The sequence below is a fragment of the Lutra lutra genome, chromosome 1 (genome assembly GCF_902655055.1).
Source record: "Lutra lutra chromosome 1, mLutLut1.2, whole genome shotgun sequence".
NCBI lineage: Eukaryota > Metazoa > Chordata > Mammalia > Carnivora > Mustelidae > Lutra > Lutra lutra.
The window spans coordinates 53,809,701-53,824,835 of record NC_062278.1 but is presented as its reverse complement, the minus strand read 5'-3'; the positions used below and the strand labels follow the sequence as shown (position 1 = coordinate 53,824,835).

Below are 15,135 nucleotides of genomic sequence, written 5' to 3'. Positions count from 1 at the left end.
TTGAGACAACAATGTTCTTAGTTTCAAGAACATTGTTGTCTCAAAAAACTAGCTAATTTGCTATGGAATTTTAGGTAATCTTTTAACCTGTGGCTTCATCTATTTCAGCTGTCAAACAAGAAAACTGAACCAGATGAACATCTAGGGCAATTTCTCATTTTTTTTATTTTATTTTTTTTTAATATTTTATTTATTTATTTGACAGACAGAGATCACAAGCAGGCAGAGAGGCAGGCAGAGAGAGAGGAGGAAGCAAGCTCCCTGCTGAGCAGAGAGCCCAATGTGGGGCTCGATCCCAGGACCCTGAGATCATGACCTGAACTGAAGACAGACGCTTTAACCCACTGAGCCTCCCAGGCGCCCCGCAATTTCTCATTTTTTCCAACAATACCTCTTCCATTACATTTTAGTTCTAACCATGATTTGCCTGCCTTTAACCCTTCAACACTGTGTGCACTCTCTCCCACTCTGCCCCTCCCTCTCTCTCCTCTTTCTGTCTCTCTTTCTCTCTCTCTCACACACACACACACACACACACACACACACACACACTTAACTTTCCATAATTTTATTTCAGGAGAAGATAAGGGTTCAGCCATAGTATCGTGCTTTTATTGACAGTGCTTGAGCCTCTATAATCTCTCATATTTCTTGCCGAAGGAGATAGAAGAGGAAGATATAAACAATGAATATGGGGCTAAGTAAGGATACTTGCTGCTATCACATCACTCACTGGTTGACTGATTGCAAAAATGGTACTAATTCTCTCTCTTGGTCTTTATCCACACTATTTGCCAAGTGTTTTTTTAGCTCCTTCCAGTCAATAGGAGGAGATGACTTCCCCACCCTTGAATATGAGCTGGACTTGGGACTTGTTTTCACCAATTGACTGTGGCAAAAATGATGGTTTGCCAGAAGAAGCTTTCCATATTTCTGCTTTTTCTTAGAACCCTGCTTCCACCAAGAGAACAAGCCTAGGGAAGCCTCTTAGAGAAGAGTCAATTTTCCCTGAACTACAATCAGCCAACTCCCAGAAGCAAAGCTGCCTAGCCTGACATGGAGCAGATTATAGTAAAATGAAGATGTCTAACTAAAAAAAAAAAAAAAAAAACACCCAACTCTCCAGACTAAATTGCCAGAATGAAAAATAATGAAATACATAAAATGGTTGCTGTTTAAACCACTACGTTTAGGAGTGCTCTATCACACAACCTAGTTGTTTGATGTACTATGGTTCAAAAATTCAATAAGACTAGCTACACATGCTTTTATTGTTTCTTCTTGAATTGGAACTAAGTAAATTCCATACCCATAAATCCCCCACCATTAGGGAAAATACTTGGGAATGTGCTGACAAGAGTTTTAGCCACCGTGACCAATGTCCTCTCCCTTCATTCTGCCTTATTAATGAGGACAAAACCACAGCATCCCTTACTTTGTGTGCTTAGATAATATTCTCTCGACCTTTCCTACCGCCACTCCCTTTGGGGGTTTTCTGAGTATCTGAAACACTTATATAGATGAACCAAATAACACATGGGTGCCTAATTAGGAATTAAAAGCCTTGGCATGAATTGCCATAGGCATGTTGTTGGTTGCCCCAAGCCAGTTCGCCAGTTGTAACTGATACAACTGTAGTTTACATGTACAAAAAGACTTAAGTGCTTCCTTCAATTGTACAGCTATCCCTGATAATTATTTTTAAATCCAAATTAACAGTGGAGCTACCGAGAAACTTCAAAGAAGAACAGAACTGGAATTGTGCAAATGGCTGAGAAGGGCTTTCCGGATCAGACTGAAACCAGCCTTCCCTCGTAAGAAGTATCGCTCCCAGGTGAATTTCAAACACCATTATTCTCTTGGTCTATGAGGTCAATTTGGTTTCCACACCAAACCATGGGATCCTTAATGTTTTACATCCACTGCAATAACCTCACATCTCTCCTATACTTGATATTAAAGGGGTTTTGTGACCTCTTGTTGATATTTCATTGTACCTGATAAATTTTAAAAAGTTAGAAATATGCAGTTTGTCAGGATGAGAGTACTTACAGTTAAGTAGTCTAAGAGAGACATATCAACAAGCATGCCATTAATAATCATGGTGGCTATATAATTTGTCCTCCAAATAGCACTTTTGAGGGTGAGAAAAGGTACCATTAAAAACTGAATCAGGACATCAGGATAAACAGGACTGTCATGTGTATACTGGGATGTATGGCTCATGGAGTAATAGAGGAGGAAATTTTAGGGGAAAAAGGTGGTGGGGAGGGGCTGGCTAACAAGCCAGAGAAGGTGGACAGGGGTCTAATTTCTGATTAATCTATTCTCCTGAGTTTAGTTTCATAACGCTGCAATACTATAAATTCTTAGGCACAGACATGTTTATTGAAATGCTTAAACTCAAAGACAAATTAAGTAATCCTTCGATTAGAACTGTTTCGGATTGGACTGATTTGATCATATCCTTCAAAGTTATGGATAACTGAGAACTGACTGATAAATAAGAGAGTAAGCACTGAAAGCTAATTTCATTCTTGGAACATACACTATAATAATGGACTATGATAATAGGTTATCATAAAACAATTACTGAATATCACAGCACATTTGGAACTAGTCCAGGCTGAAATATATAAGATATTACATCTAGTAATAAGGTGGGGAGAGAAGCATATAAATTTTGTTATTTAAACAGAGAAATCAACTGGATGAAAATATCAGTAATTCCAAATGTATAATACTTTGTACACTATAAGGATACTTGCAATAACTGTAGGATTTAACCTTATCCAACAGACAATAATATCCTCTTCTTTTTTTTTTTTTTAAAGATTTTATTTATTTATTTGTCAGAGAGAGAGAGAGTGCACGAGTGAGCACAGGCAGACAGAGTGGCAGGCAGAGGCAGAGGGAGAAGCAGGCTCCCCACAGAACAAGGAGCCCGATGCGGGACTTGATCCCAGGACGCTGGGATCATGACCTGAGCCGAAGGCAGCGGCTTAACCAACTGAGCCACCCAGGCGTCCCATATCCTCTTCTTTTTTTTTTTTTTTTTAAAGATTTTATTTATTTATTTGACAGACAGAGATCACAAGTAGGCAGAGAGGCAGGCAGAGAGAGAGGAAGGGAAGCAGGCTCCCTGCTGAGCAGAGAGCCCGACGCAGGACTCGATCCCAGGACCCTGAGATCATGACCTGAGCCGAAGGCAGCAGCTTAACCCACTGAGCCACCCAGGCGCCCCCATATCCTCTTCTTAAATATAGAAGATGTATGTTAGTCTTGACTTTATCCTTCGTAGGAAAAATTCTGCCCCAATTTAAAAAAAAAAAGAGAGAGAGAAATATAAATGAATATTTTTCCAGTCCTTTTTCATTTCTTATCGAAAATAAAAAGGAGCTGATATCCAAGAGTAAATAAAGTCATCACCCACCACTCTTAAAGAAATTTTCTTCAATATTTCACTGAATTAGCTCATTTCCTAATATGCCACACACATTCAAGTATAAGAAATGAAATGGGACTTTGTGAAAATCTAACAATGAAGAATAAAATTGACTTTGGGAAAAGTTAAATTCAAGTTTCTATGTGTACATCCTATTTAAAAAAATTTTTTTTGAAGATTTTATTTATTTATTTGAGAGAAAGCAAGAGTGAGAGAGATCACAGAGGGAGAGAGAGCCCAATGTGAGGCTAGATCCCAGGAAACTGAGATCATGACCTGAGCCAAAGGCAGATGCTTAACCTACTGAGCCACCCATATGCCCTATACATACTATTTTATCATAGCTGCACCTGTGTTGCTTTCCTGCATATTTGGGATATATATGCATGTGTCTGCTTGAGTTAACAGCTGCTGAAAGCTGGTTCTCTTTGGTGATATTTTATGCTAAATAAATGGCCAGAACAGAAAGAAATGTGTTTAAGACTATGAGACAAGGTGATTATAAAACATTTAAGATACTGTATGACAAAATACTGCCATCTAACACCAAGTACTGCTGAAAACTTAATGCTCAATTTTACAAAGGCCTATGTTTAGGGACATGAAAACATAAGGGGGAAAAAAGAGAAAGGAGAAAAAAGGAAAAGAAAACAGACATTTTACCTGACTTTAAAAAGTGGTCAAGGTGATAATTAAATGTAACAGTGTTTTTCCACTAAAAATAAAATAGAAGTCTTAATATAGCAGGTTTTCGTTGAAAAATTCAAAATGCTGAGCAAGGGAATTACTAATTTCATCAAAATCAGAACCATACATTACAAAGGGAGAAAATTTACAAATGGGAAATAAGAAGGAACAGAAAAACAGCTTTCCCAAAATCAGAACATTCTTATATGGCATAACTGAAAACCGAACACATGAGTGCTGACGCCAATAAAAAAATAATAATAATTTCTGGTAACACTTAAGACTATGAAAGTAGGTTTTTATTGATTTTCCTCTTTTTAATAAGTTAACAGGAAACAAGCATTCTCTTCCAAAATTCTATTTAAAAAGATAAGCTAGACTGAATTTTCTAAAAACTCCTAAAAAGTTTGGAATTGTGTCACAAAAATATTTTGGAATTGTATAGATATTAAAACCACAGGAAAACTTTTATTTTCTATTTCCTTCTATACTGCACTTAAAACCACCTTGCAAGTCAACTGTTCTGTTTAGGGACATCTTTAGGAATACACACAGGCTTTGTCGCATGAACATACAATCACCAATCATTGCTTACATTTCATTCTAGGAACTGCATATGTAGTTTAAATAGAGGCAATCTTCCAGGAGGGATGGGTTACCCTAATGGAGTTTTCTGAGATCTAAAAATCTTTCCCACTGTTAGGGTCTCTTTTCCCAGGACAGTGAGAGACAAATTCCTATCACACTTTTTTTTTTTTTTTAAATAGCCCTGTTCAGGGCCTGAAGGACTAAGCACAAGATATTATAATGGATTTATACAAGTAGGAAAAAAGATGAAAAATTTGCAGTTGGGTTCCCTAGCAATTTTCTACAACACAATTTATATGAACTGTATCCATTCAGTCTGTCTGAAAGCATTAGAAAAAATACAATTGGATAATGACTCTGCTTTGCCCAAATCAGCTTTTTACCTTAGGTCATCAGAAACAGTTTTGAGCAAAAGAGATCTCAGAGAATAGATCTTTAGTCCACTGTTTTACTTACACATGAGACAGCAGAAGCCTGAAAATGTGAAATAACTTGCTCCAGTGCCCAAAGGTGAATGATGCTGAGCCAATCCTAGAAAAGCAGTTTACTGAAAAGAGTACCCCATTAAGTTGTAAACTGCTATTGGATTAAATAAATCATCAAGGAAAAAGCAATATTTACTGGCAACTAAGCAGTTTGCAGTTTTTAAATTAATACATTTTAGTAGTCCCACATCAGGCAGTCTGCAAGGACATCATTTGAGCTGATGCTTTCCCCAAGGCCTACTGAGGTAAAACAGAATGTGTTGAGAACACAATATCCAACTGGGCGGGCGGGGGGGGGGGGGGGGGGGGGGGGGGGGGGGGGGCTTTTAAGTGTGCTTATGTCTTAGAATTAACCTTGTATCAATGAGAAATTAAGAAAAATTCCTGAGGGCATGAACACAAATTACCCAAGAGAAGAAACAGTTAACTGCAGGGGTCCCACCTCCTTGTTGTAAATAATCAAGGAAAGCATTTTTTAAAGCAATACAAAATGTCACCACAGGCTGACGCTCTTTCTACAAGGATAATGAGATTCTCGTTTCCTCGGACGCTGAGCACTTAACTTCATTGCCTTTATCTCCGAATTCAGTTTCTGTGGCTCCTGCATCTTCTCCCCTCCCTTCAAAACAGGTAACATGTCAGGCCTACATCATTCAATGACTGTGTAGCCACTACAGACCGAAAGACCTGAAGGGGCAGTTTCACAAACTCGAATTTTTGATCTCTAGGTCTCGACACACACTACTAAAAGTGCTCCGGAAATGAAGGGCAGCAGGCGGGTAAGTCAGTTAGTCGCTTTGATTACGCCAGCCACGGGCTCTGCAGCCCCACCGGGCTCAGCTATGCAGAGGGCTCCGAAGGAGGTGCACTTCCCTTGCAGGACTAGAGTCTGGAAAAGGCGCTTTTAGGTGCCACAACCCTTTCTTTTAAAACACAGTGACACGCACACAAGCCAGCCCGATAAATTCAAGGAAAGCACTGATCTGAGGGGCTGAGGTTTCTGACCCTCGGATCGGCCGAGGTCGATCGAGAACCTCCCAGCGGCGAGAACACTCCCAGCTCACCCAAAGCGCTCAGTGGGTACTGGCTGGAGACGCGAGCTTGTGGCTCCAAACGAATCACGTAGAAGGAATTCTGAACGGGGAACCTTTCCCTTTTTAGCAGTTCAGTGTGAGGAAAAATCTGTCCCCCGAGGTGGCTCAACGGAAAACAAATACCTGAGCGACCGCACGGAAAGGGGAACTGGGCGTGTGCGAGTGGTCCCCGGGTGTGGGTGTAGGCGAGACAGCACTCTCAAAGTGACGAGAGGGTTAAACTGAAAACCAGCTGTGGGAGGTTTTGCATTTTGCTAACGACCTCACCCCTTCAACCCTCTTCTCCCCTGGGCTCCAGAGTGAGTACCCTCTCCTCCCACATCGGACAATGGGACCTTGAAAGAGTGAAATACACAATGTGCCAAAGTCAGGGGGGTCTCCCCTTCCCACCACCGGGTGTTCTTACCCCCACCCCACCTGCTTGAAATCCGGTTCTACTCGCGTTTCACAGGCTCCGCCCCAGAGCCAGGGATTGTCACAGATGCCTCTTTCTCTAGCCTCAGAACTGCAGGTGAGCTCATTACCTCACCCAGAAATGTAACTTTATCATAAAGAGATCCGGAGAGGGGGCCCCCCTCCCCCGCACCACCACCACTAGCAAACACAGTAGCAGCAGTTCACAAACACTTGTGATCCTCGGATTCTAGCCCCCAGCCTCACTTTCCCCCTCTTCCTGGGAGAGATCAGAGGCTTTCAAACCTGTGTTTTTGGCCTCAGTTTGCCAACAACTGAAGGGATGTGCAGAAATTAAAGATGCGAAAGAGAAGTGAGTCTTTCTTTAATAACAACTAAAGAAAAGGGCACCAGAACAAACAGAAGCTGAAACACACACACACACAAACCAGGAAGTAGGAATTTTACTTGCAAATGTCTATCTACGAAGGGCTGGAGACAAAACTTCAAAAGGAGAAAAAAAATCCAAAAAATCCTCAAGTCCAGAGACAAAATGAACCTGACGCTCCACCAACCGAAGGCGAACGTACAAGATGCCCCGTAAGGACCAACTCGCTTCAGCCGACCGGTAGGTCTCAGGGTGACAGCCCCAGGGGCCGTCCCTAGGGTAGGAAAGGGATTCCCGGCTATATATTTTAGTTATTGGGGATTTTGCCTATTTTTCTTATGAGGCTCAGTACATAACTGAAAACTGAGGCTGAATCACAGGTCCTAAGAAATCCACAAACCGCTCACTAAGGTCTCAGATCCTTGGATGCTAATTCCAGTTCAGGATGTGTTCTCTGCCTACCACCACCCACCCCTACACTCACTACCCACCCAGACAATGGGGGAGAGGGCGTTCAAACCAGGATTTGAGCCATAGGAGGTTTTTAAGGGAGTGATCAAAGTCCTCCCTTTCTCTTCCACCCCTCCCTCCTTCACCTCCTACGGAGGGGAAGTTACCAGGGGATTTAATACGAAAAAGTGCGGGCAGTTACTGCCACCGAGCTAAGCGAAAGGAAAACTGCCCCGAGCGCAGTGACGTCGACTTTGATATTCGGAGACTGAAGGAATTGTCAGAGGGCGAGGGCTCGCCGCCTAGGCGGGAGCCGCAGGGGAAGGAGAGATATCCAGACGAATCCTGCCCGCGGGGCCCTGAAGCCCCAACCCCGACAGCACCCAAAGTTCCTGGAGATTTACCCAATGCCCCCAGTCCCTGCCCAAACTTGAGCCAACCGGCCGGGCCCAAACGTGCGGCACAGGTGACTGAACCCAGGGCCAGCCCTGTGCCTGCACCGCCGTCCCCTTACCTCCCCCCACACGCCCGCGCGCACTGCCCCCGAGGTGCGAGGCCCTGGTCCGGAACGTAGGAAATTACCCCCGGCCCACGTCGGCCTGGGGCTGCCCTGAGGCCCCTGCTCACCTGGCCTGAGAACCGCGGCGGCGATCAAGAGGCAGAAGACTAGACGGCAGGAGGGGCCCGCCTTCGATTCCATATTCCTCCTCCTCCTCCTCAGGGGCCACCGACAGAGTCCGCGCCGCAGGAGGGGGCGTCGTCCTCGGCCCCGCGCTGCCCGCGAGCTCGCAGGTCCGAACGCAGGGGCAGCGGCTTCTCCCAGACACACCGCCCCCCTGGGCTGTGGGGCGCCGGACCTTCAGATCTCCGCCGCGAGCAACTTTCCACCACGCAGTGCCCCAACTCTTCCTCCCTCCCCTTCAGCACCTGTCCTTAGCCCCTGGGCTGCTCCTCCCGGCACCGACGACCCTCTCTTCCCCGGAGACACTTGAGTATTTCGGAAAGGTGTACGTGGTTCTTTTAGGCTGGTCTGTTATTCTCCTTCTCTTGGGATAACAGTAATAATGGTAGTGGCAGTGTGCGTAAAAAGCCCGGTGCTCGGAAGGAATCGCCGAGGGCAACAGGGGAGGCGAGTCCAGGCGGTCTCCTCAGGTGGCAGAGCGGTAGCAGCGAACGCGGCGGCGGCGGCAGCGGTCTTCGGGCTGCTCTGAGTGGAGGGACTGGAAGGCGTGTGTAAGCTGCCTTTCTCCTCCTCTCTCCCCCCCCGCCGCGTCCCTCCTCTCTCCTCCCCTCTTCCCAGGACGCGGCGCCGAGCAGGTGGTTGGAGCACCGACCTGCAGCCTAGAGGCGCTGCAGGACCGAGTCGCAGACCGAGCCCAGCTCTGGCGCTCCGCGGGGGAGGCGCTCGCCGGCTCCCTGGGCCCCCCGAGTAGGAGGGGCTTTCCTGTAGCTCCGCCCCCGGGGCCACGCTCGCCAATAGAGAGCAGACGCAGGAGCCGCGCGCGCCCGGGTGGGCCCTCGGGACAGCCTCCTTCCAGTAGCGTTGCCCTCGCCCTCTCGGTGCGGACGCTCATTTCTTGGTGCCAAACCAGCCTCGACAGGTTTCAAAAAACTCTTGTCCCAGACTCCTATTCAGTGGCTCGCTCCTCAGGGATTTTTCGGCGGTGATGTTGCAGCTCCATCTTCAATGAAGAGTGGTGGGCAGGACGGTGGGGGGGGGGGGGGAATTCCCGGGGCGGGGGAGGGGGGCGGGGGAGGAAGAAAAGTCTAGAGGGGGTGGCAGAGGTGGTCACTCGCCTCCGGAGAGTTAACTGGAACAGCTGCTGGTCGGCCGGGGGCAATCCAAATATTGGGCTAATTCCTCCCCCAAACCCACCTCTCCAGCATACCTTCTTTTGAAGGCAGATCCCTTGAGTCGACTGCCCAGTACCAAACAGAAAACATTTACTCTTTCCCGGGGGAAATAAATGAGAAATTTCTAGACTGTACTTCGTCACACGGATTTTCTCAGTGTGTCTACTTGCCAGAGCGTGTGTCTTTTTTTTTTTTTTTTTTTTAATTAAGCGGCGATTTTTAAGTTACAAACAAAATCGTCTCAAGTTACTCAGATTAAAAGCCAAGCTCCTCGTCCGTTCCAGAAAGCCGGGCATCCCAGCAGATGGACAAGCTTCTCTGGCAGTCTCTAAGGATTGAACCGTCTCCCAGGCGGAACATGGGGAAGCTGTGTCTTTTTCAGATCAGAGACCATGAAGGAATATTTTCCTCTGGAACTCCGGGGTGGAGTTGCCGGAGCCCTAAGTGGCTCTAAATCAGGGATGCGGAATCACAACTCTATTCCAGGAAGCATAATAAAATCGTGGTCCCTGAACCACGTCGCCAGGGCATTAAATAGCCCTTCGTGCATTACAGGGTCACCCCTGCGTGAGGCTAGTCTCCAGCAGAGAATGCCAACTAGTAATCGTCACATACGCGCTTTCATCAGAGGCTTCAAGTCACCAGCTAATGAGGGTGAGGGGAGCTGGAGGCCAGAGAAGCTTATTAAAACAAGCATACACATGCGAGCTCACACACACACACACACAGTGATCTCTGAATTCTTTTATCTTTTTATGCTGGAAACTATTACGCTCCATCTTCAGTTGTGATTTTTTTGTCAAAAGCCTGCCTGTCTTGTCTTCCCAGTTCTCTTTATAGCAACAATATTCTAAAGTAGAGCTCTTAACATTTTTCCTTTCAAAATAAGTAGTTTTTCCTGCTTCGATTTAATATCAACATTTTATTTGCATCTTGTGAGCCAATAGGAAGGCTAATGCTAGGAGACAAATGCCTTTTAATTCATTGTTTCATAAGCTAAGTTTGAATTGCTGGTATTCCGAAGGGATCTCATAGAATTCCTTTAGGAAATTGTTTTTCTCTTAACAGAAATTTTTAAGTAGCTTCTACTGCAACAAATCATTCCTAACTATGTAGTCAACCTAGATCCCCCACTCTGTCTACCTGACCCTCTTTGTTTTGGGGTGGGCGTTTAAACATCTTCATCACTTAAAAAAAAAAAAGTAGATAAAGACAGACTGACTTGGGCTCTGACATTCACTAGCTGCACGATCTTGGATGGTCAACTCACTTAACCTCTCAAAGCCTTAGTGTCTTTACTTGTAAAAAGTGGTAACAATAGTGCCCCCCTCTTAAGACTGGTGAGGATTAAGTGATATCACACAAATAACTGGCTAGGTGTAATAGAAGGAGCTCTGGCTTTGGAGAGTAGAGTCTAGTTAAAAATCTCTGCTCTGCACTTAACTCAGTGACTGACTTTGAACAAAAGTCAGTCTTTGATAATTAAAGTTTGATGACATAGAATATTAACTTCAAAAGTATACAGTGAAATTGGATCAAAATATATTTCATAAATTAAGGATATTTTGCACACCCATGCACATGTATGGAATTCTAAAAGCAACATATATACACACACATATGTGTATGTATGATACATATTTGTTTGTAGAGTGCCTTTTACAGAAGAAAATGTCCTAGTTTAGGAAAATGCCTTGATAAGCCTCTTGTAACAGTAACTCCAAAGGCTATTAGTTATATATAGCTGAGGCCACAAAAGTGATGGTCGTGCTACTCTATATTAAACAACAGAATAAAAATTAAAATAGGAATTACAAAATAATAAAAATAAATAGGAGTTTAGCAGGGGAATGAAGGGAAAGATGCTAAGAGAGAGGTAGGGGCATGGGCCAAATCATATGAGTTTGGAAATAGTTGAAGTCCTCTAAATATACTTTAATTAAATACTGACAGTTACTGATCACTTACTGTATTATTAGGTTATTCTAAACAACTTACATGAACTAATGAAATAATCCCCCCCTCAAAAACTGGTGCTGTTGGCTTCTTCATTTTGCTCATAAAGAAACTGAAACCTAGAGACATGAAGGTCACATAATGATTCAGAGTAATGGTAAAGCCTCTTTTCTACCCCAGGAACTTTGATTCTAGATGATTCCTATGATATTTACCAGCCAGTTCAGTCATGCATCAGAGCATCATAATGGCTACTTCTTACTAAAAGAGGTCAGATAAATAATGTTCAGCCAGAGGAAAACATACTTGATTTTAGAGCTTCATTCCTCTCCACTTTGCTCATCATTATCCACTTTGCTTATCAGAGATGTCTAACAATAAATTTATGACTTTTTTGCGGGGGGAGGCTTGATTTGGATATAAATTTCTTCATTTTCCGAAAACTTTAATGAAGTCTCCTACACTCAAACACGTTTCCTTGGGGAAATTAACTAATCAGGCAGTGCATCCTATCTGTATGAGTCAGTTACAGTTCATATGAGATGTCAAGGTCACTTCTAGACTGAAATAATTTACCATAAGCAAAAACTCAGAATTAAGAAACTTAAAGAATATAAGCCTCACAAAATAATGTAGTGAAGAGAGTATTTGTCCTTCAAAATCTAGGGAATGGAGGATTGGATCCACCTTATCTTGTTCTTAACAGGAAGAACTTTTCCAGCTGCATCACAATTGCTTTTGTTACAACTGAGAATACATAGAATTCCAATGATATTTACCAGTTTAGTCATGCATCAGAGCATCATGCTGGGTAGTTCTTACTACAAGAAGATAAAATGAACAATATTCAGCCAGAGAAAAACATATTGCATGTTACCTAGAACATGAGAAGAGTTTTGCATCTTCATTATAAAAAAATCATCAGTCAGGGGGCGCCTGGGTGGCTCAGTGGGTTAAAGCCTCTGCCTTCAGCTCAGGTCATGATCCCAGGGTCCTGGGATCGAGCCCCACATCGGGCTCTCTGCTAGGCAGGGAGCCTGCTTCCCTTCCTCTCTCTGCCTCTCTCTGCCTACTTGTGATCTCTCTCTGTCAAATAAATAAATTAAAAAAAATTTTTTTTTTAAATCATCAGGACAGTGTTCAAAGCAGTGAACATTCTAATCTCTAATTTCCTACTTAGAATGCGTTGAGATGAGAACTTAGAACTCAGGACTTCTAAGTCTCAGTCCAGGATCCTTTGCCCTGTATTAAAACATTAACCAACAGTATGTGACAACATAGATCAGGTATGTGAACATTTGAAAAGTTGAGATGATTATTTGTTGTTGTTCTAGTGTAAACGATTTCCCACTGGAAATGAAATTTCACCAAAGATGGTATTGGAGACTGGTGACATTTGTTCCTACCACCTCATTTCAAAGTGCTCTGTGTGCCTTCCTGGTTTTTGAACAAAACATGTATGCAGTTCAAGGATATACAACAAATCTAATTCACTTTCTCACCCTCCACCTCCCCATTGGATATAAAATTTCTAGCTAATACTTTGCAAATACATGAAGCACTCTATAAATATTTGTGTTTGAATGGTAAGTGATGACAGAGAGTTGGGTTTGGGTATTTTGTTGTTGTTGTTGTTGTTGTTGTTGTTGTTGTTGTTTTTCCGTAGAACATAAACCTTAAAACACACTTGTAAAGGAGAATGATATAAGGAGATGAAAAGGGTTTCAACTGGATCTTAAATTATTAGACTAGTATGATTCTGGTATCAATTCCAATGTATAGTTTTTTTCCCCATACCACCAATCAATTCTCAGACACTAGTTGGATGTCCTACAATTCCACTCAATTCTGACAGTATCTACCTGGAGATAGCATCACCCAGATATAAGAGATACGTATGGCAAGGTGTGTGAGAAGGAGAGCAGTACTTTCATGCTCTCTGAGCACACAACTCTCCCCAAATCTCCACACAGTCAACAGCCTAGAACCTCTCTGAACACTGATCTTTCAGTTTTTGTGGAGGCCTTATTATGTAGGTATGACTGATTAAATTATTGCCTACAGGTTATTCGACTCAGTCTCTACGCCCCTTACCCCTTCCAGGAAGGGTAGGACTAAAAGTTCCAACCCTCTAATCACGAGGTTGAGTCTCCTAGCAACCAGCCTCCATCCTTAGATTACCCCTAGACTCTCTCATTAACATAACAAAAGGTACCTTTACCACTCTCTTTTTTTTTTTTTTTTACCTTTACCACTCTTATCGCTTAAAAAATTCCAACGGTTTTATGAGCATTGTGACTGGAATGGGTCCAAGACCAAATACATATTTCTTATTATAAATCGCAGTATCACAACTAGGCAGACTAAAGTTTAGGAAAAGCAAGGGAAATGAGTCAAGTCTTAGTCACCCTAGTGAAAACTTTGAAATATAAAGTGAAGAAACTTAATCTATGGGAGGAAGGAAGTGATAAAAACTATTTGACATTAATGGAGAATAGAGCATAAAAGGCCCTGCCTTTTTATTTACAAAAAGGACAGAGGGGAGAGGAGGGCAGCATGCTGAGAATAGAAGTCTGACTAGTAAAATTTCTAAGTGACCAGGCAGGAGATGGGCAAGGACCTGGGTTAATGCTCTGATGACAAAGATTGAAACAGAGGGTTAAATTGAATTTATATTAAGTCTAGGAAGATATGACTATTTTAAAGAGTCATAGAGATATTGCAGGTGTAAAATAAAACTGTTTTACTTCTGGACCCCAAGATTTTTTAAAGTCAGTAGTTCCTAAAATCACTCTAGATATGGTTTGGAGGACGGATGGGTATTCATCCTACTAAGAAATATTCCCTTGAATTTTATTAATCTCAGTTGTTAATAGTAATAGCAGTCACTGTATTAATAAATTTTGCAACTCATATCTTCAGTAATGCTAGCTAATAAAGACTTATCCCTGGAGCTCAGGAGGGCAAAAACTTCCAAAGCCTATGGTAAACACTATGTTCTTATTTCAGACTGTAGATTGCTCAGCTTGTAGGTACAAAAAGAAATGCATAGTTATTGCCAAGTAGAAATCCACTTGGTCATTTGCCTTCTTGTCTTAGATATGAGGAATGGAGAAAAGAGTCTGGCTAAGCTATTTAACCGTGAAACAGCTATAACTCTAAAATGAATGCCAAAAATTCTTAGTATATCAAACTCTCATAACTCATTAGTGATTTCAGTAGGTGCATAAAATTTACTCAAAAAGTATACTGGTTTATTTTCACCTTATAACTTGAGAGTTACTCCTCAGAGTTCTCTGCATATTTTCAACTTTCAACTGAGATAAACAGCTCTTTCAGTTTTGAGTAAGTAAAATGTGACTCAGAGTGTGGTTATTCAGATGCTTGATATGTTAAAGGAAATTTTAACTTGAATGATTCTCATGAAGTTTTCCAGAGTTACCTCAACTTGTTTTTTCATGCCTACTAGCATTGCAAACTATTAAAATTTCATTCAGGAATTTGAGGTGGACATATAATGACTATAAAAATATGAAAACAATGTATATTTGATTTTTTAAAACAAACAAATCACCATGGATTTAATGGATTTCTGGAAAGCCAAATTAATTAAATTTATTTAATTTAAATTAATTAAAGTTTCAGTTTATCCATATAGTTTCCCTTTAAAATAAGTAAGATGGCTGACTTTAAGGGAAGTATCAAGGAGAAATGCTTAGGGCGCCTGGGTGGCTCAGTGGGTTAAGCCGCTGCCTTCGGCTCAGGTCATGATCTCGGAGTCCTGGGACCCAGTCC

General features: G+C 42.6%; 1 protein-coding gene across 2 annotated transcripts in view; it reads right to left on the bottom strand.

Moving 5' to 3' along the window:
• ALCAM (activated leukocyte cell adhesion molecule) overlaps positions 1–8,794 on the bottom strand; it is a 210,947-nt gene extending 202,153 nt beyond the window's left edge. The window contains exon 1 of one of the 2 annotated variants that reach the window (XM_047723546.1): positions 8,158–8,794. In XM_047723546.1, the coding sequence (XP_047579502.1) occupies positions 8,158–8,230 (73 nt within the window). In that variant the 5' untranslated portion in view covers positions 8,231–8,794. The remainder of the gene's footprint in view (positions 1–8,157) is intronic. The other variant, XM_047723544.1, reaches the window with a different exon arrangement.
• Between the last annotated feature and the right edge of the window lie 6,341 nt (positions 8,795–15,135).